Raw genomic sequence first — 21,826 nt, 5'->3', positions numbered from 1 at the left:
GACCAGTAAAGATACCAAAGGAGGCTTTATTTGAGGAAATTTGATTCCCGCTGCTAATGGTATCACTAGTTCGTTCTCCTTGTCCACTGGGGTTATAGTTTTTGTAGATTTGTGTTCTTTAACTTTGGGCAGATTTGCTTCTCTTATTTCAGATATCACTTTTTGGGTTGTATAATTTTGGGCGACAGAAGTATGTCCTATTTTTGAGTTAGTAGTTTCGTGGTCTACAGTTGTTTACTCGACTGCTAAGATTGAGCTTTGCGACGACATTGGATGCATAGCCGGACAAGGGCTAGTTTTTGTCGGCAGAGATGTCGCCTGAGCAGACAAGCTGTCATGATCTCTGCTTCCAAAGGGTCAGGACTTACCCAACTCCCATTGAAGCAGACCCATAACCCCGGTTCCGGGTGCCGGCCAGCCTCCATTGGGACCTTTTGGACCCTGTCCTGGCGCCAGTGGCACCAGGCTCATAAATATGCCCAGTCCCAGCGCTGGAAGCGCCGGGCTCATAATGCTTGGGTGGACTTACCTGCAGCAGACCATGCTGCTTACTTACCTGCCAGTTGAGCCCCTGATCCTCTTCTGTTTGGGACTACTTTTCCTGTTGGGTGGGGCAGGAGCCACTCCCTAGGTTCAGAACACTGGAACTCTTCTGGAAAGCAGGAACTCTTTTCTTACCTAGGCGCGGGCGTGGAAGGAGACACCTAAGCACTACAGGAGGCTATTTAAACCACACCCGATGGATGAATCTTGCTTTGCGTTATTCTGCATTCTCTGCAGCAGAACGCTCACCGTGTCTTCTGATCCTGTGCCTAAGGGAACAAAGGCTTACCATCCTGGAATCCAGTCTTCAGCAGCACCTATAAAGACAAAGAAAGAACAGGTTAGCACTACGGTCTTCAGTGGCAGCGCATCTCTTACCTGGTCCAGCGGCTGTCACCAACACCTCGCGCTGCATACCTGCATCTGAAAGACAAAGGCTTACCGACTCTTTGCACGCTCCGGAGGTCTTCGCGCTGCATTCCGGCATCTGAAAGACAAAAGCTTACCGGCTCTTCGCACGCTCCGGAGGCCTTCAACGCTGCATCTCGCATCTGAAAGGCAAAAGAAGGTGCGTTTAGAGACATTGGGCAACTTTACTACTCACGTGCCATCACTCCTTCCCACGCCGAAATCAGCGGGTATCCCAGCACCCTTCAGCTTCTCTAAAGCTCCGAACTTGTACCTGTAAGGTAAAAGAGACAGTTAGTGCGCATCGTGAAGCAGGCAACAAGCGCTCACTTACGTGCTTCCAAGCGCTTCTATTCCTCACGCAGGTTCGATCCTCAACTCTCTTCAGCCCGCCATCCGCCATCGCCGGAACCCTGCAAAACAAGAGGTATCATTACAAAAGAACTTTACATAAGTCAAAGGCCATACTCACATGCTCCTCGGCACCGCTCCACAGCAGCTACGCCTTACGCACTTAAAGACTTTTAAGACATTTGAAGTGCCCAGAACTTACCGTTCGTGCAGTAAACGACGGACAGCAGTCCTCTGAGGTCAAGAGGCCTGCACCCTTATCCAGTGAAGAAACTGGTTACGGCTGTTAAGTCTCCATGCCCTTCTAATCTGTTAGCTGGGAAAGTAAGCACGGCGTCGCCAGTTGCTCACCGACGCATCCGCGATCAAAGACTGCAGTACAAGACCAAAGACTATCATAGCAGTCAATTGCCTCCATTACCGCGGATGCAGCGCAGGGCTTGGAAGGTAGCCTGGCAACGCTGGCGTCCTCTACACTGCAGGAACATTCGCCCTGCTGTGACGGCATCACGCAAGCCGAGTCACGTGATGCAGTCTTCATAAGCGCCTCCCTGTACAAACACCGGCGCTTCTGAACTTTCTTCGGTGGCGTTCTGGACTTGACTCCTGTTTCCTGAACATAGTTGTTTCCTGATCCTTCTGGTGTTGACCTCGGACTGCTTTGGTTACTCTTTGGATATTGTCTTGTTGATCGGCTGCCTTTCTCCTCTTTGAACTCGGATTTCCCTGATTTGCCTTGGATACTGAATTGGTCTGCTCTACCCGCTCCCTGCTCGACCTCGGCCTGACATTGGATATTGCTTTCGGATTCTGATTTGGTCTGCTTTGCTCGCTCCCTGCAGGACATCGGATTGTTATTAGACTTGCCTTGGATTGTTTCCACGCCGCTACCGCAGCTTGAATGACTTTGGCCTTTTTTCTTGATTCTGTGAACTTCTTCGCCTTCGTCACTCGCAAGTACACGGACTAGAGACTTCCATTGTGTACGTTGTGGGCTGTTTCCTCTTGAGCTTTGCACCTGAGGTTCTATGGTCTGTCCCTTCCTTATCCGGACCTGTGTTACCACTAGGACAGGAGTCCAACACGACTGCAGGTGTCCGCTTTACCAGCCGGTTAACGTCTTACCTGGGTCAGCAGGTTAGTGGCATTTGTGTATGCTTTTGTATTTTCCTTATTGTTATACAAAGTCTGATACTTGCCATTGTCTATCAGCTGGTGGTGTGTCCTCCGGAATACCGAAGTCTACACAACCAAGGTCTACCTTCTACGGCGCCTGGATCATCGGTCTCCTGTCTTTCCAGTAATGGACCAATCTGGTTGTTAATTCTAATAGCCAGACAGGTACATTATTTGGAAGACTTCGTCAACTACACGACGAGGCAAGTCGCTCCATATCAAGTGCTCTGTTGATCTGACAGATTCAGAAGCCTTAATAAATGGATGCGAACGAGACCTTGACCGCTATTTTACAATTAGTGGCCGACCTCCGTAATGATATGACTGCTGCCCATTCCGTCACCCAACGACGGATCGATGAACTACAAGCAGGTATACAATCCCCAGGTGTACAACAACCACCACCTGACTTGGCATCTGGGTCAGGTGTTGGGCTACTGACACCAGGGGCTGGGTCTGTGTACATGACGGCACAGTTTCCATTGGCGCCTCCAGAAAGATTCAATGGGGATCCTAAGTCTTACAGGACCTTTTTGAATCAATGCAGGTTGCATTTCCTCTGTAGACCTACTTCCTTTCCTGACTCTACGACTAAGGCCGCCTTTTTACTTTCTCACTTGGGTGGTACAGCGGCCGCCTGGGCTAACCCATTGTTAGAGTAGAGGAGGGCAGTCATTTGCTGTACAATTGTGATGCCTTGATAGAGGCAATGAGTCGGGTGTTTGATACACGATATGCTACTCAAGCTACAGATCTAGAGCTATTGGGCCTTAAGCAAGGGGAGATGCCTCTTCTTGCTTATTTGGCCAAGTTTAATCAACTAGTGGCAGAGACAGGATGGCCTGAGGATAAGAAGGCTTCACTGTTTTACAGAGGACTTTCAGAACCCCTGAAAGATACCCTGGCCACTGTTCAGGTTGTGCCAAATACCTTCCCTGAACTTCTTGATTTGGTATTGCAAATCGATTCAAGACGAGCGGAAAGGAAAGGGGAAAAACGAACTGTTCCTCCCACGTCCTTTTCACCCTCCGTTCCTACGCCTAGCCATTCGGAACCTATGCAAATTGGAGTACTACGGGGACCTCTCTCCACTGAGACAAGAGAACACAGGCGGAAGAATGGATTGTGTTTCTATTGTGGGGCCTCAGATCATCTTTTGCGTGTTTGTCCTAAGAAACCAGCTAAGAAGCAGGGAAACGCCAAAGCTCGGCAGTAGTAGGGGTCCAGCTGCCGGGCATTTCTTCTATGGACTCTAACTCTTCCATCCCTTATTACCTTTCGGTTGCTCTCTCATCTGGCACAGGTAGTCCAAAAGGGGTCTTGGCCGTCCTAGACTCAGGGGCTACCGGCTGTTACATGGATGGAAATTATGCCAGAGAGTTGGGATTGTCTATTATGATTAAACCTTTTCCTGAAACCGTGAGGGCTGTTGATGGGTCCTCCTTGGTGTCAGGTCCCGTAACAGAGCGTACAGCCACGTTGATAATGACTACGAGCTCTGGACATACTGAAGATATAACTTTCGATATCATTGCTGCCCCGCAGCTTAAGTGCATATTGGGACTGTCTTGGTTACGGTTACATAATCCCGTAATTGACTGGCAATCGGGAGAGGTGATGTTCCTTTCGGATCATTGTGAAAACAACTGCTTGGAAAGTACTCCCGATTCATCGAAACCTAGTCGGGCCTTGCTTGATAGCGCTTCTATTGTGGGAGCTGTTATCAACACGGCCTTACCAAAAGAGTATCACGAATACAAGGACGTTTTTGATTCAGTGGCAGCAGACATTCTGCCACCCCATAGGACTTACGATTGTCCAATAGAGCTGGTACCTGGGGCAAAGATACCATCCGGGCGAATATACTCATTAACACCCAAAGAAGATATAATTCTAAAAGAATGTATTGAGAAAGCCTTAAAAACTGGTTTCATTCGGTCATCAAAGTCCCCAGCAGCCTCTCCTTTATTTTTTGTCCCCAAAAGGGAGGGGGATCTACGCCCTTGTATTGATTATCGGGCGCTGAATGCGGTTACCATAAGAAACCAATATCCACTCCCGCTGATCTCTGTCTTATTGGACCAGCTCGGAAGTTCAGTGGTGTTCACTAAACTGGACTTGCGTGGGGCATATAATCTAGTGAGAATTAGAAGGGGAGATGAATGGAAGACCGCGTTCAAAACCAAATATGGGCTTTTTGAGTATTGCGTGATGCCGTTTGGGCTGTGCAATGCCCCGGCCACCTTTCAATATTTCATTAATGAAGTGTTCCATGATATGCTGGACCGCTATCTGGTGGTCTATTTAGATGATATTTTGATCTATTCACCCTCACTAGAAAAACACATTTCACATGTGACCAGTGTATTGCAGCGATTAAGAGAAAACCACTTATTCGCCAAATTGGAAAAATGCATATTTCATGTACAGGAGGTGGAATTCCTAGGTTACAACATTACGAACCATGGGGTGCAAATGAGTCCCTCCAAGGTATCAGCAGTGTTGCAATGGCCGACCCCTGTTACCCTGAAAGAGCTACAGTCATTTCTGGGGTTCTCTAATTTCTACAGGCGCTTCATTAAGGACTTCTCATCCATTGCTGCCCCTCTCCCGGTTTTGACCAGTTCCAAAAAGACCTTTTGCTGGAATGGGGAAGCTCAAAAGGCGTTTGAAAGTCTTAAAACCGCATTTACTACTGCACCTGTACTCCAGCATCCCAATCCGGCAAAGCCTTACGTTGTGGAAGCAGATGCCTCAGGTATTGCTCTTGGTGCGATACTGTCGCAATTATGTCCTGAGACAAATGGGCTTCACCCGGTTGCATACCACTCTAGGAAACTCACCTCATATGAAAGGAATTACACCATTACTGAACGAGAGTTGTTGGCAGTAAGAGACGCTTTCATGGTATGGAGGCACCATTTGCAGGGTACCTCAGAACCTGTCCAGGTTTTTACTGACCACAGAAATCTGCTTGCACTCCAGTCCGTTAAGTGCTCCACAGCTCGGCATGCTCGCTGGCACGAGTTTTTCTCAATGTTTAACTTCACTATAACATACCGCCCAGGAGCCCTCCATTCTAAAGCGGATGCACTTTCTCGTAACCATGGTAATCCTGAGCCTAGTAACATGGATGAGTTTCCGCTTTTACCGAACCAGGTGGTATGTAGTTGTACCCTCCAACCGTTGTTTATAGACAAGCTTCGAGATTGGGTGAAGACATCTCCCACAGAAATAACCACTCTGGGGCTGGAGATAGTACAATCCCTCCCTTATAAAGATGGGAAGGTCTATCTACCCGATGTTTCTACTAGACAACAGGCGATACAATGGTGCCACGATTCGTCTATTGCCGCCCACCCGGGTATCCGGAAGACTCTGGATTTACTAAAACGTTGGTGTTGGTGGCCATGCATGGCAAATGATGTTACAGACCATTTGTCCACCTGTGCGGTTTGCGCCCAGTGCAAGTCCCTTCATGGCAAACCGGTAGGCTTGTTACGGCCTATGCCCATACCCGAACTGCCCTGGACCATGATTTCCATGGACTTTGTTGTGGAACTACCGCTGGTGGAAGACTATGACACGGTATGGGTTGTCATTGACTATCTCACGAAGATGGCCTTGTTCGTTCCCTGCAAAGGAATCCCTACAGCTCCTATATTGGCGAGCTTGTTTCTGAAGCATGTATTTAAGCGTTTTGGTCTTCCATCAATCATCATTACTGATAGGGGTTCTCAATTCACTTCTCTCTTTTGGCAAGCGCTAACCTCTACCCTAGGTATTGATGGTAGATACTCAAGTGCATATCACCCACAAACCGATGGGCAAACGGAACGGGTAAATGCAACCATGGAGCAATACCTACGCTGTCTTATCAGTCAGCTTCAAGGTCCTTGGGTCTCACTTTTGTCCTTTGCTGAATACGCCTATAATGACTCTATACATACGGCGACAGGTGTTTCTCCATTCTTTGCTATGTACGGAATGAATCCTAGAGCCCTACCTATTCAGTTTGAGCTTCCGTTGAATAACCCTGCAGCTCTGGCTTGCGTGAGGGATTTGTCTGAAACACGCAGAAAGGTTCGGCAACATCTACTCCAAGCTCAAGCAAAAATGAAAGAAACAGCGGACACTCATAGATCTCCGGCCCCGGAATATAAAATAGGTACCAAGGTGTGGTTGTCCACGCGTAACCTACGAATACCAGGTCGCAAAGCTCTAATGCCTAAGTTTATAGGGCCTTACATCATTTCGGAAGTCATTAATCCGGTGGCTGTCCGGTTGAAGCTTCCGTCTACCTGGAAAATCCACCCGGTGTTTCATGTTTCCCTTATTAAACCTTGCCACCCTTCTACCAGGCTTCCATCTCGCCCGCCTCCTATTAAGGTACAGGGGTCAGATGAATATGAAGTGAGCGCTATATTGGGCACACGGATACGCAGGGGTAGGCGGTTTTACCTGGTGGATTGGAAAGGGTATGGCCCGGAAGATCGTACATGGGAACCAGCATGTAATATACATGCTCCGGCCCTAGTGTCTCAGTTCTGGTCTGCCCGAAGGGTGAGGGCCTCTTTGGGGGAGGATACTGTTAAGTCTCCATGCCCTTCTAATCTGTTAGCTGGGAAAGTAAGCACGGCGTCGCCAGTTGCTCACCGACGCATCCGCGATCAAAGACTGCAGTACAAGACCAAAGACTATCATAGCAGTCAATTGCCTCCATTACCGCGGATGCAGCGCAGGGCTTGGAAGGTAGCCTGGCAACGCTAGCGTCCTCTACACTGCAGGAACACTCGCCCTGCTGTGACGGCATCACGCAAGCCGAGTCACGTGATGCAGTCTTCATAAGCGCCTCCCTGTACAAACACCGGCGCTTCTGAACTTTCTTCGGTGGCGTTCTGGACTTGACTCCTGTTTCCTGAACATAGTTGTTTCCTGATCCTTCTGGTGTTGACCTCGGACTGCTTTGGTTACTCTTTGGATATTGTCTTGTTGATCGGCTGCCTTTCTCCTCTTTGAACTCGGATTTCCCTGATTTGCCTTGGATACTGAATTGGTCTGCTCTACCCGCTCCCTGCTCGACCTCGGCCTGACATTGGATATTGCTTTCGGATTCTGATTTGGTCTGCTTTGCTCGCTCCCTGCAGGACATCGGATTGTTATTAGACTTGCCTTGGATTGTTTCCACGCCGCTACCGCAGCTTGAATGACTTTGGCCTTTTTTCTTGATTCTGTGAACTTCTTCGCCTTCGTCACTCGCAAGTACACGGACTAGAGACTTCCATTGTGTACGTTGTGGGCTGTTTCCTCTTGAGCTTTGCACCTGAGGTTCTATGGTCTGTCCCTTCCTTATCCGGACCTGTGTTACCACTAGGACAGGAGTCCAACACGACTGCAGGTGTCCGCTTTACCAGCCGGTTAACGTCTTACCTGGGTCAGCAGGTTAGTGGCATTTGTGTATGCTTTTGTATTTTCCTTATTGTTATACAAAGTCTGATACTTGCCATTGTCTATCAGCTGGTGGTGTGTCCTCCGGAATACCGAAGTCTACACAACCAAGGTCTACCTTCTACGGCGCCTGGATCATCGGTCTCCTGTCTTTCCAGTAATGGACCAATCTGGTTGTTAATTCTAATAGCCAGACAGGTACATTATTTGGAAGACTTCGTCAACTACACGACGAGGCAAGTCGCTCCATATCAAGTGCTCTGTTGATCTGACAACGGCACCCTGCCCCCGAGGCAGATGGAGAGCTTGGCGTTCACCTACCTAAGGTGAGATCGTTAACCTTTGGGGTCCTACAGGAGAAGAGAAAGGGAAGAGGAGAGAGGCACCCAATAACCCCAGTTCATTAATCCCATATTTTCTATCTGCAGACATCTTACTCTCCGAGTCAGACACACAGTGCACAGAGGTCCAGCCCGAGGAACCAACCGTGTGTTACACATCACCTTTGAAGACACGGCATTCACCCAGTCAAGACCGGTGCTTCTGCGGGAATCAGGTGAGCGTTACACAAGCCTACTTGGTGTAATTTACTTTGGCCATTGCACATGTGAGGATTGCAGCTTTCACGGGAAGATACATTATGACGGATCCACTTAGTGCATTCGAGGACGGCGTCAATGAGGTCTGATCTTTCACTTTCCTCGCGTTTTATTATCTCATTCAAGCGGGAATGCCAGTTTTGCGAAGTCTCTGTTTCACATTCTAATCTTAGAGATAGATTTTCTGCGAATTTTTCTAGCGATTCTAATTTGTTGTTTATAGTGACCAGGAGTAAGCTTTGATCCTTCATGGAATCATTTATCGTTTCATACAGTTTCATTAAAGGTAAAAGTGCTATTGAGCTTGCTGCCAATACATTATAATGTATTTGCACACTAGCTGCGACAGACAGATTTTCTTTTGTTTCTCTGTCAATAGCTCTAGTTGTAGATGATGTTTGTATATCTTCATTTGAAAATTGTATGTTTGACTCATTGTATTGAGCATTTGAGGCTGGCAGCTTCTTCTCACTTTCAGAGTCTGCCTGCCTTATACTGGGTTGTGCTTGTAAGATTGCTTGTACCGCGTTCTGTTGAGATAATTTTCCGCCATGCAAGTTGTCTTCAAAGCTTTCTTTCCCAAGAAGAACACTTTTTTTCCTGAGTATATCTTTTTGGTTGCGGCGTTGTCGCATATTTCTGTGAGTAACTTCATTCCAGACGCTTCTGTATTTGCAGGTAATCTGCTTTTAATCGTTCCGCTAGACATGCCTCACGTGACGCTACGTCGAACGTGGGAGTGTTTGTTGGAATTGCGCTGCATTTAGCAATTGATTTTATTTTAGAGTTACTATTAGTGTCTTTGGGTGTTCCACTTAATTGATCAATTTGAACATTGTGATTAACCTTTCTTTTGTTGGTTATTTCAGGTTGACATTTGGTTTTACAGGTCTCTTTTGCTACGTGCAGAGTTGGGATAGTCGTTTGGGTAAGATCATTTTCTGACACAGAATCTTTTCTCATTGATTTCCTTACATCATCAGTGTCAGGTATTGAGTCTCCTACTAGCCGCAAGTTCTTTTTTATGATCGGTGTGGAATGAGTTGTCATTGGTTTAGGTTTTATTGTGGTCATGTTTGAGGTATTGCAGTTACCATCAGTATCAGGGTTTAATACTGGACGTAATTCCTCCTCGACATCCGCTTTTTGCAATACTTTATTTGTTTCAGTACTAGAGTCATGTGTCATGGAAGAAGTGTCGGCAGGTAAGTGCAGTTCAAGCAGCTTTGAATCCGTTATATCCGTAATGTCAAAGTCAAATGGCGTTTCCAAGGCATCAACATACGTTGAGGAGGGGGGAGGCCTTGGGAAGGACGCCTATTTGCATTTAGTGACCATAGATTTCTTACACTGTTGTCATTAATTGTTATACTCGCGACGGTGTTTGTCGCGCCCTTTGCCTTGAGCGTATCTGTTTCTAATGTTGTGTCTTTGGCTGGTTTTGTACACAACCGCGTTATTTGTTGGTGATATAAAAACTGAGAAACTAATGCACTCAATGTTGGAGGATGTTGTGTGGGGCAAACTTGCATGTTCTGCTCTCTTTCGGCACCACACTCACTCGTGACCGCAGTGATAGTTTGGATGAAACATTGCTTGCCTCACATGTCTCCACAGTCAGGTTTGGTTGGTTTCCAAGTTTCCTCCTCTGCTGTAAAAGTTTATGACGCGTTTGTGGACCACTTTTGTCGCAATTTATCAGCGTGTTCTTCATGTTCCTTGAGTGCAGATTATTGTCACTCACTTCAATTAACACGCTTTAAATGGGAAGTTTGTGTTATGGGTAGAGCAGTCTCTCCTCTGTTGGTAAAAACAGTCAGAATCTCACTGCGAGGTCCTACTTACTTGAATGACCGTAAGGGGCAAGGAGTAAAGGGTTCAGCACACCCCACGCGCCAAAGCCGTCAAACAGCTCAACAGCACTGCTCAGCCCTTCTGTCCTCAGGGCTTACGCCACAAGGGAACTGTAGGAGGGGCTATGAGCAGGGAGCAGGTCATGTGTATCGAGTCACGTGATTCCGTCAGGGATATGCAAAATAAATAAATAAATAAATAAATAAATAAAACCCACAGCGTCCTTTTCACCGTTCTCCATTGTCATTATCCACAGTGGGGCACACAGGGGGCACTTTACGCGGTATTTCACATGCAACTCATGCAACTCATGCAGCTCCGAAGGAAACAAGGCACCAGTAGCAGCTCCAGCTGATTTAGATCAGTTGCCTCGTAGCGCCTCGTAACGCCGCCTCAGCTCAACAACACTGCCCAGCCCTTCTGTCCTCAGTAATTATTGCCACACTATTGTTATAGGTGTTACCGAATTCATACCGAATTATAAAGAAGACTTTGAGATTTTGGCACATTATATACCGACATCATATGAGGTTTTAAGGTAGAACACATTCACGATTATTCACATTACTAGCCATATGGGCTAAAGCAAGTAGATTTATGTCTTCCTTACATTTAATTTTACAGATCCCACTATGGATCACTTTTACATTATTCAAATTTGAAGGATGACTTCTGATCTGAGCATTTTTGCTTCCCGAATGGATAATTGAAATCAACTCTTTATTTCACTGTTTCTTGTACTGTTTGATCTTCCCCTCATTGGAGTCTCCCTGATCAGAGAAGATGGCCCTGGCACTTGGGAACCCATACATAGATGCCCGCCCATCCATTCCTGGGAGGCACTGATCTATGAGCCCCATATTCTCCATTGGGTTGCAGTCTACCATCCCGTGGCCCTTGGCTCATGTGAGCCAGTGGCCATGGGGTTGGCAGAATCCATGGAACTGAAGAGATGAAAGTCTCTGGTACCAGGGTTCCTGAGGTTATGCTCAGGTGTTTCCCTCTCCCAGCGGACCTCATCTCTCTCAGCTCCTACTCCCTGTTGCCATGCAAGAACCTGACCCTTTTGTTCTTCTATCAAGGCCTTACTAGTCTCTATTAGGCGTTCCTGCATAGCTACCTGTCTGTGGAGCCTGTCATTTTTCTCACAGAGAGCCTTATTGACCCTCTGTGCTTCCAGTGTAATTTTGAAGTATTGGGCCAGTTTTTGCTGCAGGGGGGTTACCTCCTGACCTGTCCTTACTGGCCTGGTCATTCTTTGCCAGAGCCTCTTCCACCCTCCTGGCGTGCTCTAACAGTTTTGCAATAACTGACCTCCTGGCCTAAGGTGTCCATTTCCTGAATTAGAGTACCCCTCTGTACAGCCAGGTCGTCCCTTTGTTTTTGGAGTGCACCAGCTTTCTGGCACTCTTCATCAAATTTAGTTTGGGAGTCAAGGTCTTTCAGAATTAATTTATTATTTTCCTCTTTTGAAGATTCTAGGTAATTTTTCAGGGTGACTATCTGCTCTGTACAGACTCTATCATAGTTCAATTGCTGCTCCAGCTTTTGTTGGCTCCGTAGTAGGGAGTCCAAACCTTCTTGGTACTCTTTTTGCAGCGCCAGTACTTTGGTATCCTGCTCTACCTTCTCTTGCTGCAGGATATCCAGATCTCCTTTTACTTTTATCAGGTACTGTCTGGTTTCATTTTCTGATTCTAGGCTCTTTTGTAGCCTTTGCTCTGCAGAGTCCAAAACAGTTTGGGTTTTTTCTAATGATTGTAGTTGCCTGTTTGCCAGATCTAGTTTTTCGGCATATTTTTCCTGTATTGCTCCAATATGGAGATATAGATATGCCGCTATTTTGGCAATTTTACTTTAATCTTCTTTTACCTTAGGGGCCATGTACAATTCACTAAGTGCCATGTGTAATGGACCCTGATCCTGCCATATATCTAATCCTGTGGCAGTGGCTTGTTCTATGATTTCCTGCAACCAAACATTCTGATCCTGCTCTGTCCATTCACCCCTGACAAATAAATTGTGCAGTAGGTGTTCTTTTGCCATATTAATTTCTACTGGGGTCGCCATTCTGGAAATATTAATTTCCTTTCTGATTTATAGGAGTTATTTTATTTTTGCAAAACAGGCCAACTCCTTAGAGCCTGTCTATTGAAGGGTGTTTTACAGTGTAACACAGTGTGAAAGCCCAACAAGGTTTATGTAGCCCATCAGTTAGCACGCTGTATTAGACGGTCACAAGTGGTATGTCTAATTCAGAAATCCCAGATGAGCCCCCAATCTGTACGCGATTTCAATCCGGCACTTCACCTAAGTCAATGCCTAGCGTGTAATGCACGACTGAAATCCTTATTTATTTATTTGTGTCTAAAAGTTCTTTTCTTCTGAACGATGTACCACTCATATCACGCCCCTCTCTTGGAACATCCACCCCCCTGGTCACACTGAACCAGGAATCAGGCTGGTTTGCAAAGTTAAAATATGTATTTATATATTTACAATATAATCACCTTATTTTTAATGGGAATACAATGATCACCAATGGGGTGATGTCACACTAAGCAATCTCTTTAATCACAAGGAGTAATAATGATCAAAAACAATGCAGCACAGCAATAATACTTTTGTGGGTGTGGGTTCAAATCAAATAGCAATGTGGTTACTCTTCCCCCCTGCACACCCCTCAACCCACAATATGCAATGTAGAGAGATAGGAGGAGAGAGAATTGGTTTCAGGAATGCAGAATTCAAATACAATGTCAATCCCAATTTCCCCCAGCATACACAAGAGATAAGAAGAATTGATTGGCAAACTGTCAAACTGGTTTTTTAAAGTTGTCTGAGAATGGATTGGGTAAAAAACTAAATATGGCTTAAATCACTGAAATTGTTTAAATTCTAATGGGAGCCGCTGTATACGGTTGCAGACAAACAATAGCAATGATTTGACAACAATAAGCAAGTTGAAAACTGAAAATTGAGGTCGGGTGCAATTAAAAGCTATTTTCCACGGGTAATATTTTGCCAAAACGAAAATGTGCGGCAAACTTTTCTGTGCACGGTAATTGCGATTGCGGGAGAACTATAATTTGAGATGTGGTTTTATGGACGTTTTCGTGGAGGTCGCTTTGATCAAATAGGCGTGAAATCAGAAAACAGGGATGCACTTTCAAAAGACAAACAGGATTTCTCTACACTAGGGGTAACTATGAAGAAGCAAGTACTACAGGGGAGCACAGCCACTAGACCAGGACGCCTCTGGATCAAGTTTTTGCCTGCCAAGGAGCTTGCCTTTTTCAGATGAAATATATCAGCGCAAAGATATGTTTAACAATACTATTACAGAAGGAAGATAATAGGGATGAGATAGAGAGTTCAGGCAATTCAAAATAATTCTAACAATACAGTTCTAGATATAAGAGAGGATGGATTTGAGATAGGGATTGACTATGGATAATACATAGGCTAGTGACAGTCCTATACTATGGATACTCACTAGATAGGTTTGAATGGAACCGTCAGGGATTCTGGTCAGGGATCAGACTGCTGGGCACACCGGATTGGACGGCGTCTGCAATCAGCAAGGTGCTCTGGTCCCCGCACGACAGGACTGGACAGGATCGGCGCAGCATGGCACAGCAAGGCACAGGATTGGGTTTAATCTGCCCTGGTTCTGCAGATAATTATTTGGCAGGCAAGCAGTTACAGCACAGCCCGACTGTTTTCTTTGATGTTCCCCTTTGGTGGTGGGATTCTAGTTCTGGAAATTCAAGGCCTAGTTGAAAATGGTTCAACTAATGGAATGGGCCTTTCTGCTTGCATAGTTTCTGGAGTCTGAAGCAAGGAATATTGATGGATCTCCTTCAGGGTGCTTTGCCAGGATCGGGGTAGTGGGTGAATCTGTGTGTATCCTCTAAGTCCTCAGCTTTCTCTATTTATGCATTTGGTAAAGGGGTGTGTATGCTGGATTACCCTAAGCGCGCCCCCTTGGTTGGCTATAGGTTAGAATCTCCTCTCTCCCTTGATTGGAGGAGAAAACAGGGTGTCACCATGATGGTGTGAGTTTATGAGTCAGAGAATCCTCCCCTTGGCTTTTGAACATGAAATCTACTATTAGTATAATACATATTTGCATGTGTGCAATCTTTGTAACAATAACATATCTAGATCACATATTTTGTGGAGCAAATGCTCTTCCAAGCCCCGTCATTGTAGGATCTTGTGTCGCCTTTTGACAGAATTCTGCCCTTTTGGGCCGGAACACAATATCTATTTCATCCAAAAATGTGTACAACTGTGCGCATTGCATATGGGCATAAGCGTGTGAAGTTTCATGCTTTTGACATAATTACATTTGGTATAAAACCACAATTTCTACAGTTACTTCTCAAAACATAGCACAGTGTTCTGGCTCCTCTTAAAAGGTGCAGCCAAAAATTAGGTTCAGAAGTCTGGGGTTTACATATTTTTTACAATTGTACACAGTAAATTATCAGTATTTTTAGCAATATGCTTTTTGCCAATTGTGAATCAACAAAAGACTGTCTGTCCCTGCCTCCTTCTCCTTCTTGCAGCTCAGAAGCAATCTCCGGCCCCTTCCTTCTGGCAGAGGCCATTTACGATCCTTGCTGATTAGCGTCTCCTGCCTTGGGGGAAGTCCATTGTGCTCTTTCCACAGCAGCCCAAGTTCCCCTCCCCTCTTAATCAACACAAGGGTGTGAGTTCCTGGTCTAGAGAGCAGAAGGGAGGTGCCTGGCCCTGTGGGGGAAATGGTTCTACTGGTTTTGGCTTGGAGCCAGGCTTAATTTAAATGTCTTTTGTGACATTTTTCTTTGTTTAAAATAAACTTGCAATTTTCAAACAAGCAGCTAGAACACTGATTCCAAACTCTAGACTATGAAGTTTAAATAGTTACAACCTACGTTACTCTTGATAACAGGTCACTTAGATTTCAGACATCAGATCTTACTGGTACAAGTTTACGGTTTTAATGCAGGCTTTTGAAACAGTCATTCAGGCGACCGCTGGTACTGCGCCCAGATTTTGACAGATCCCACAGGCAGGCAAACTTGTGCTGTGGGTGTTTTTGATGACCAATTCAGCTTTCCAGGATATTGAAATTTCACAATGATTTCTTGAATTCAGATAAATGTGACAATCAGCAAGAGGAATGGATGTTTGTGGGTGTTTTGGACCAGCATTCTGTATTTTCAGCAACCAAGAACAGATTTAAAAACAAGATTCCGGATTTCTTTCAGCAAGCACTGCTTTTCATGCAGTATCCCATTTTACTTGTCGGGCAGCCCAGTGACATGTTTCAGGAGTGCGGTCTCTGTTCCACCCCTGACAACATGCATTGTAGATTTGGCAGCCATCTTTTTGTGCTTTGTAGAGCGCAGTTTTCATAGGTTTTGGCGCGCATAGGGGGTTTGCGGCCATTTTGATGATTCAGGCACCACCAGGACACAGTGATGCCGCAGGGCAGAGCATAAGTGGGTTAATACATCCCACAACTACATACAAAATATAAAGGCCTACTGATCCAGAGAGATACATGTTTCAGTCTACACAGTACCTCACTCAAGATAGAGGTAATGCAGGACTACATTAATCTGAATGCAAAGTGATTCACTCAGTGTGGAAGCATCACAGGACTACATGTTTAAGCACATTAAATAATAGGGGGTCACTATAACACACCAACATCTATTTATTTACAAAGTAGTTATTTATGAAAGTAGTTATTGGTGTATCACAATTCAGAACACAGAGTTAGGGGTCTAAAGGAGAGTTGGGGATGATGGTTTTAATTGGTATCTTTTACAGTTTAGTCTTATGTCGCATTCTAGGCTCTTTCAAAGAATAATTTGCCATTGGGACTGTAGTTAGATTAATAAACTAACCCGGCCTTGTGATTTATGGGAAGTTCCTTCTAGCATCAGAAAATAAACAGCATTTCAAAAACACTATTTATTTCAGCAATAGTATAACATACAACAACTTGTTGTTAACTCAGGAAGGCTTAATGATTTGATAATTATGATGTGACACCATGTGGCAAGGGTATGGAAGCCCTGGCTTTTTTCATTTTTGTTACATAATACAATGATGCAGTTCATTCTGTTTATGCTTATCTGCCCCCCCCCACACATTTCATAAAGCTCCATGCCAAATGTATAATGCATACATGTGCCCTGATGCACCAGTCACATGCTTTCCAGGGGCACAGGGCAGGTTCAGAGGTCACAGGTGCATCACCAGCAGCTGCTGTGACCCAAAGTCACTGCAGTCAAATTGCAATTTAACTTATGCATCTTTCATCCAAAATATAATGATTGGAATTGGTGCATTATCCATCTGGTGGCAGGATAAATCCTGAAAATAAGCAAAAGCTTGTTATGGTATAGTTACGTAAGAGCACACAATCATTAAAGCCATACCAATTTCATATCATATAATTGTCATGTGAGCCCAGAGCAGTTTGTAAGGGCAATGTGTATTTATGGTAGTCTGGCTGTCGGTACTGCTGTACATCAGACAATAGCCGGGATACTGCTCTCCTTTGATCCCGCAAGAAGACGGGGAATGCCTGCCCTTAGGCCACAAGAACTCACACAAGGGGAGCTGTGCCCCAGAGTGCCTTTGAAGTTGCAGGTTGGGTAGAGGGCAACGTGAGAGCAGTCAGAAAGGGAACTGGACCTGATAAAGGGGTTGCATCATCTTGCTTTTCTGTGGGGCTCTCCCGCCTGCCGGTCCACTATATTTCCTGTGGAACTAGACACTCTTGGGATGATGCAAGAAGGCAATGGGCACTTGTGAAAGCAAAAGGGATTGGACACCTTCCAGCAGGCTTGAGTCTGTCCAATCCCCTGTGAACATTTACCTTTATAAAGAAGGGGTCTCCCACTCCTTCCCCAATTCGTTTTTGCATACACCAAGAGGAAGACATGTATGAAACTCTGTTGGGGTGCAGTCCATTCCAAAGTCCTCTGCCACATAGGTGAAGGCAGGCATATCCAAGGTAGAGGAGTGATCTGCCTGCCAACCATACCCAGGGGACATTGGGGATGATTTCTGCTTGGACAGAGATCTGCCACTCTGTCAGCTGCACTGGAAGCAGGTGGAGATTGCTGGACGGGGATTGAAGAGTAAGAAGGGCTTATCTTGTCATAGAACCCCTACAGTGTGACTCACAGCACCCTGAGCAGCCTAATGCAACCTGGAATCCTGTGCCCTTCAAACTGCATTTGAACCGATTTGACCATGTGCTAACCCTTTGAACTTTACAGGGCCTGCAATGGTGCCTTTGGCACAGTCGTCTATGTTCGAACTGCTGCTTGCATCCTTTCACCTTGTTCAAAGCTACATCGCACCAGCAGCACTCATTGCCGTTCTGGTTTGAACAACAGATCACTTCTGCAGAAGGCTTCCAACCCCCATCGAATAACTAGGACCTTGGCATCAACCTGACACGTATCGGTCCGATGGATGCATCATTTCAAGCGCAGACTCGACCCTTTGGTGCCCATCATCTTCAACCAGCTGTCTGTTGAACCATTCCTGCTGAACTCCTCAAACTGATTTGATAGGTCATTTATAGTGTGCTTAAAACCCAGAGGTTTCTAAGCGCGGACCTGGGTTTTAAACCTGTGGTGCTCCATGTTGTCTTGCTTCCAAGGCGAGCACGTTACCGCTGATCTATCCTCCCAAGACAAACTGCACTGCTTGAATGCCACATAGAACTGCACAGAGGTGTGCTTCAAGGATAGCACCTAGAAACCTTGTTTGACAGTGTCAAACCACCCAAGAACGAGAATAAAGTACAGTTGAGAGGCCCAGATCCCATACCCCTGTCCACTTTTTGGACCAAAGTGAACGATTAGCCAACATGTTGCTACTTTTCGAAATAGGATATATCAATTTCAAGTGACATAGCTGCACTTTCTTGCCTATTCACTACTGCTCCAGTACCTAGAGTGCTATCAAATATATGTTCTGCATTGTCTGTGTTCTTTCCACAGGAGTGTTTTTTTTTCAGTCTACTAAGTTAATTCTTGAGTGTTTAGCTGAGGTATATATATTTTGTAGGTCCTTGATGGGACCTTCTTTTATTTTAGAACCTTTGAACTTTTGCTGTTTGGGTGGCTACTGTCATCCCAATCACACCCCTCTTAAAAGTATAGCCTGCATTCTGCCCAGGTTACCACAAAGCCAAAGGAGGTAAATCTCCTAACTCTGACTGTTTCACCTTTATGATTGGGACCACTGTTGCTCTGTAGCGGTGTGAGGCCTGAGTAGGTGGCTTAGCCATTACTCAGACTGTAGTCCTGCAAAGCAGCAGACATTTCTTCATAGCTGTGTTAGAGTCTTCTGGGAGATTAAAAGGAGTCACACATGTGCTTTCTCTTTCATATTAAATGCAGGCAAAGGAGGGAATTGTTGATGCAGAGCGAGAGACAGTGCATATGAGCTCAGATTGCTGGAAATGCACAGAAATATAGCTTCAATGGGAGTGCAAATGATGCTGAACCTCCCTAACCCTCAATAAGTGATATCCCCTGAATCTAACCATGTGTATTCCCTCTCCCATCCCTCCATATCCTTCTAACTCCAACCTTTCTATTTGTAATCACATTATTATACTCCATTACTGTATCCTTTTGATGTTTTGCAAGTAGACTTGCGCTATATAAAATCCCATACATACAATGCTTTCAGGGTTTTTATAAATCTTACTTTATATTCCCGAACAAAGTTGCTCAACAGTGTGGGACTAAGTTAAGATAGAGGTTTACTACCGTGTTTTCTTGCAACTTGCTTGAGCAAGGAGCCCTGTGAATTTTGATATCCGGGTCTTAGTTCGGGTATTGCGCTTGTTAACTTGTGCGGGTACCTGTAGACTGCTGAACACTAAACTCTGTGCAAGTTAAACGAATCGTTGAACTTGCCCCTTTCTTAGATTGACAGCCATGGAGATAGTTCCGCCTGCCAGTCAGATGGTCTTGCTTCTTCAGGCCTACATCCAGCCCGGCTTCAGGTTCTTTGGAGCAGTATTGTTTTAGCAGTTGCGTTGGTGGACCAGCGTGCACGTTGCTACAGTAGTCTATGTGGGTGCAACATCTTTTAAAGAGATCTTGTCTTAAAGAAAGTACTTCCGCCCCAGTCGTTAACACAACCCCAAAGTTTGATGGCGTCAGGTGCTGGTAACCCTCCCTCAATTGGGAAATTTCCTGCTTCAAACAGAGATACAGAAGTGAATAGCAAAGGCCTAGATGGAATAAAAAAACACCATGCTTCCTTTGCCCACACTTTCAGGCACTCTCAATGCAAAGATTCATTTTATGTACGGTTTCACTGACAGGGGATCAAACAGCTCCGGCTCCCCTGGCAGAGTTATCAGCTGTGTGGCAGAGTTTAACGTGAAAGCTGCAATTTGGAAGGAGGAAGGGCGACTTCGTGTCAACGTCTCAATGTAATTCAAAGACAGTAAATTAATTGGAGCTTACAGAACACTCTGAGCAACTCTTTAAGAAAAAAGACATGTTTTATATTTCAGCGATCCCGGTAGCAGGAAAAGCCTGTCAACACAGCAACAAGTCTGCAAATTAAATGAAAGAGAAATTATTTCTTGAATGGAAACACAGATGCTGAAGTAATCATACCCAGGCAAGTAGCTTCACTGCTGCCAGGCTTTCATTCCCTGGAACAAAATTGCACACCCTGCGGTTCACAAACTGTGGGTGGCTCTTGAGCGGGAATACCCGAACAGAAGCTTGGCAAGAGTCCTAAATTCATGAAGCATTTTCCCCTGCCTCTTTCCAGGTTAAAAGACAATGTTTTGACCGGTTCCCGAGCAGATCATGAGGTGAAACAAACTGTGGAGCGCTACAAAAATTCTAAAACAAACAATGTATTTTATAAAACAAAATGGCCGCTATGTCATTATTTCGGTTGGCTTCAACCCACTGAGGAAAAATAACGGAAATCCGAGTCTGTCCTGTGGTGTCATTGTCGGCTTCAAGCTCATACATGTTCCTGCTGTCATAAGAACCTGTTTAAAGAGTTAGTGGAACCACCAACAGTTTGTCCCATCTCTCATGCTGTTGGACCTAGCCATGATCATCATCACATTTGCTTGGCAGTAGCCATGCGGGAGTAGCCAAGTGGGACAAGGCTAAGATGGCCGTCTCAACATGATCCAGATTGTCGTCAAAGCTCCGATAGTTGATTGCTGATGCCTGTTTTAAGGAGCCCAGTAGTACAAATGTTCCCCGCCAGTATGGAGAGGAGGGCCGAACAATCTGTAAAAGACGGAAAAGTAGGCGGGTTAGAAGCAGTAAAATGGGAGAAGAAGAACTCTACATGTTATAATACCCGGTTTGGCCAACATTCAATCAAGTACAGAAATCAAATTGCAAAACGGTACGTTCACAAGCACAAATGATACAACAAATCATTTAAGCCACTGTGTTATTTATCATTCACTATTCTCAGAAATCTTGCTGAAAGGAGCAATTGTGTATTAAAATAATGTACAAGCATCTGTACCAGTGTCTGTCCATAGCCAGATTGACAGGACACAATAATAATGCAGCGATAGCAAAGCAACACAGTATATACAAAACAACTATCATATATTGCTCCAATCTCTTTCGCAATATTGATTCATACTGTAAATAAGTGGTGCCCCTTCAAGTGCTGAGAATTGAACGGTTATCATGTTTGTTGCTTAATCTGTGTCAAATGTGCAGACGCCTGGCAGTTGTAAATATCTAGACCCTGTTCTTGTGTATTTTGTCGTTCAACTGATTGCACCCCGTATTGTAGGACTATTGAACTGAAAGTCATAAGCATATAACACATTGTGCCACCAGAGCCTTTGTCCTAATGTGGGTCGTGACTGATACACTGCAAACAATTAGTCTAAAATGTTCATCTGCTTTAATCCAATGGCCATATGCCGTAAAATTGGCACTTGGCACCAGCATGGAGCAAATCCATCTGCCACCATTTTTGCTAATTCAGTAGAAAGGAATGGAGCAGTCCGGTTTTGCTCCAGTCATTATAACACAAAGAAAAACGCATTTAAGGGCCACCATACGAGGTCCCCGGTCTGCTAGAAATGCCGGAAAAATTGCTGGTAATACCAGCACCAGCATTTTTAGCAGACCGAGGAAACCCGAGTTTGCCGGTGGGGGCACTGAGCTATTGGCAGACCTGACCAGGAACCTACCGACAAAAAAATGACAGAATAACCGTTTCCATACTTTTCTTCGAATACCATTTCCTCTAATGAGATTTCACCAAATATATTTAACTGAAAAAAAGTAGGGGAAATAGTATATGTGTCATGCATAATAGGTGGGGTGTGGGGTAAGAGTATAAGTTAGGGTAAGGAGGGGTGAGGGGTTGCTGTGGAGGGTCTTCACCCACATAAAAAAGTAGAA

The 21,826-nt window shown here is 45.2% G+C and overlaps 1 protein-coding gene across 2 annotated transcripts in view; it reads right to left on the bottom strand.

Annotated features, from left to right (window-relative positions):
* Positions 1–19,904: 19,904 nt before the first annotated feature.
* The window catches only part of CTBP1 (C-terminal binding protein 1), a 1,060,098-nt gene continuing 1,058,176 nt past the window's right edge, over positions 19,905–21,826 (bottom strand). For both annotated transcript variants that reach the window (XM_069632164.1, XM_069632165.1), the window contains exon 9: positions 19,905–20,680. In XM_069632164.1, coding sequence (XP_069488265.1) covers positions 20,623–20,680 — 58 coding nt within the window. In that variant the 3' untranslated portion in view covers positions 19,905–20,622. The remainder of the gene's footprint in view (positions 20,681–21,826) is intronic.

The sequence above is a fragment of the Ambystoma mexicanum genome, chromosome 6q (genome assembly GCF_040938575.1).
Source record: "Ambystoma mexicanum isolate Mex_15411 chromosome 6q, UKY_AmexF1_1, whole genome shotgun sequence".
Lineage (NCBI taxonomy): Eukaryota > Metazoa > Chordata > Amphibia > Caudata > Ambystomatidae > Ambystoma > Ambystoma mexicanum.
The sequence above is the reverse complement of the archived record's forward strand: the minus strand, read 5'-3'. Positions and strand labels throughout refer to the sequence as shown.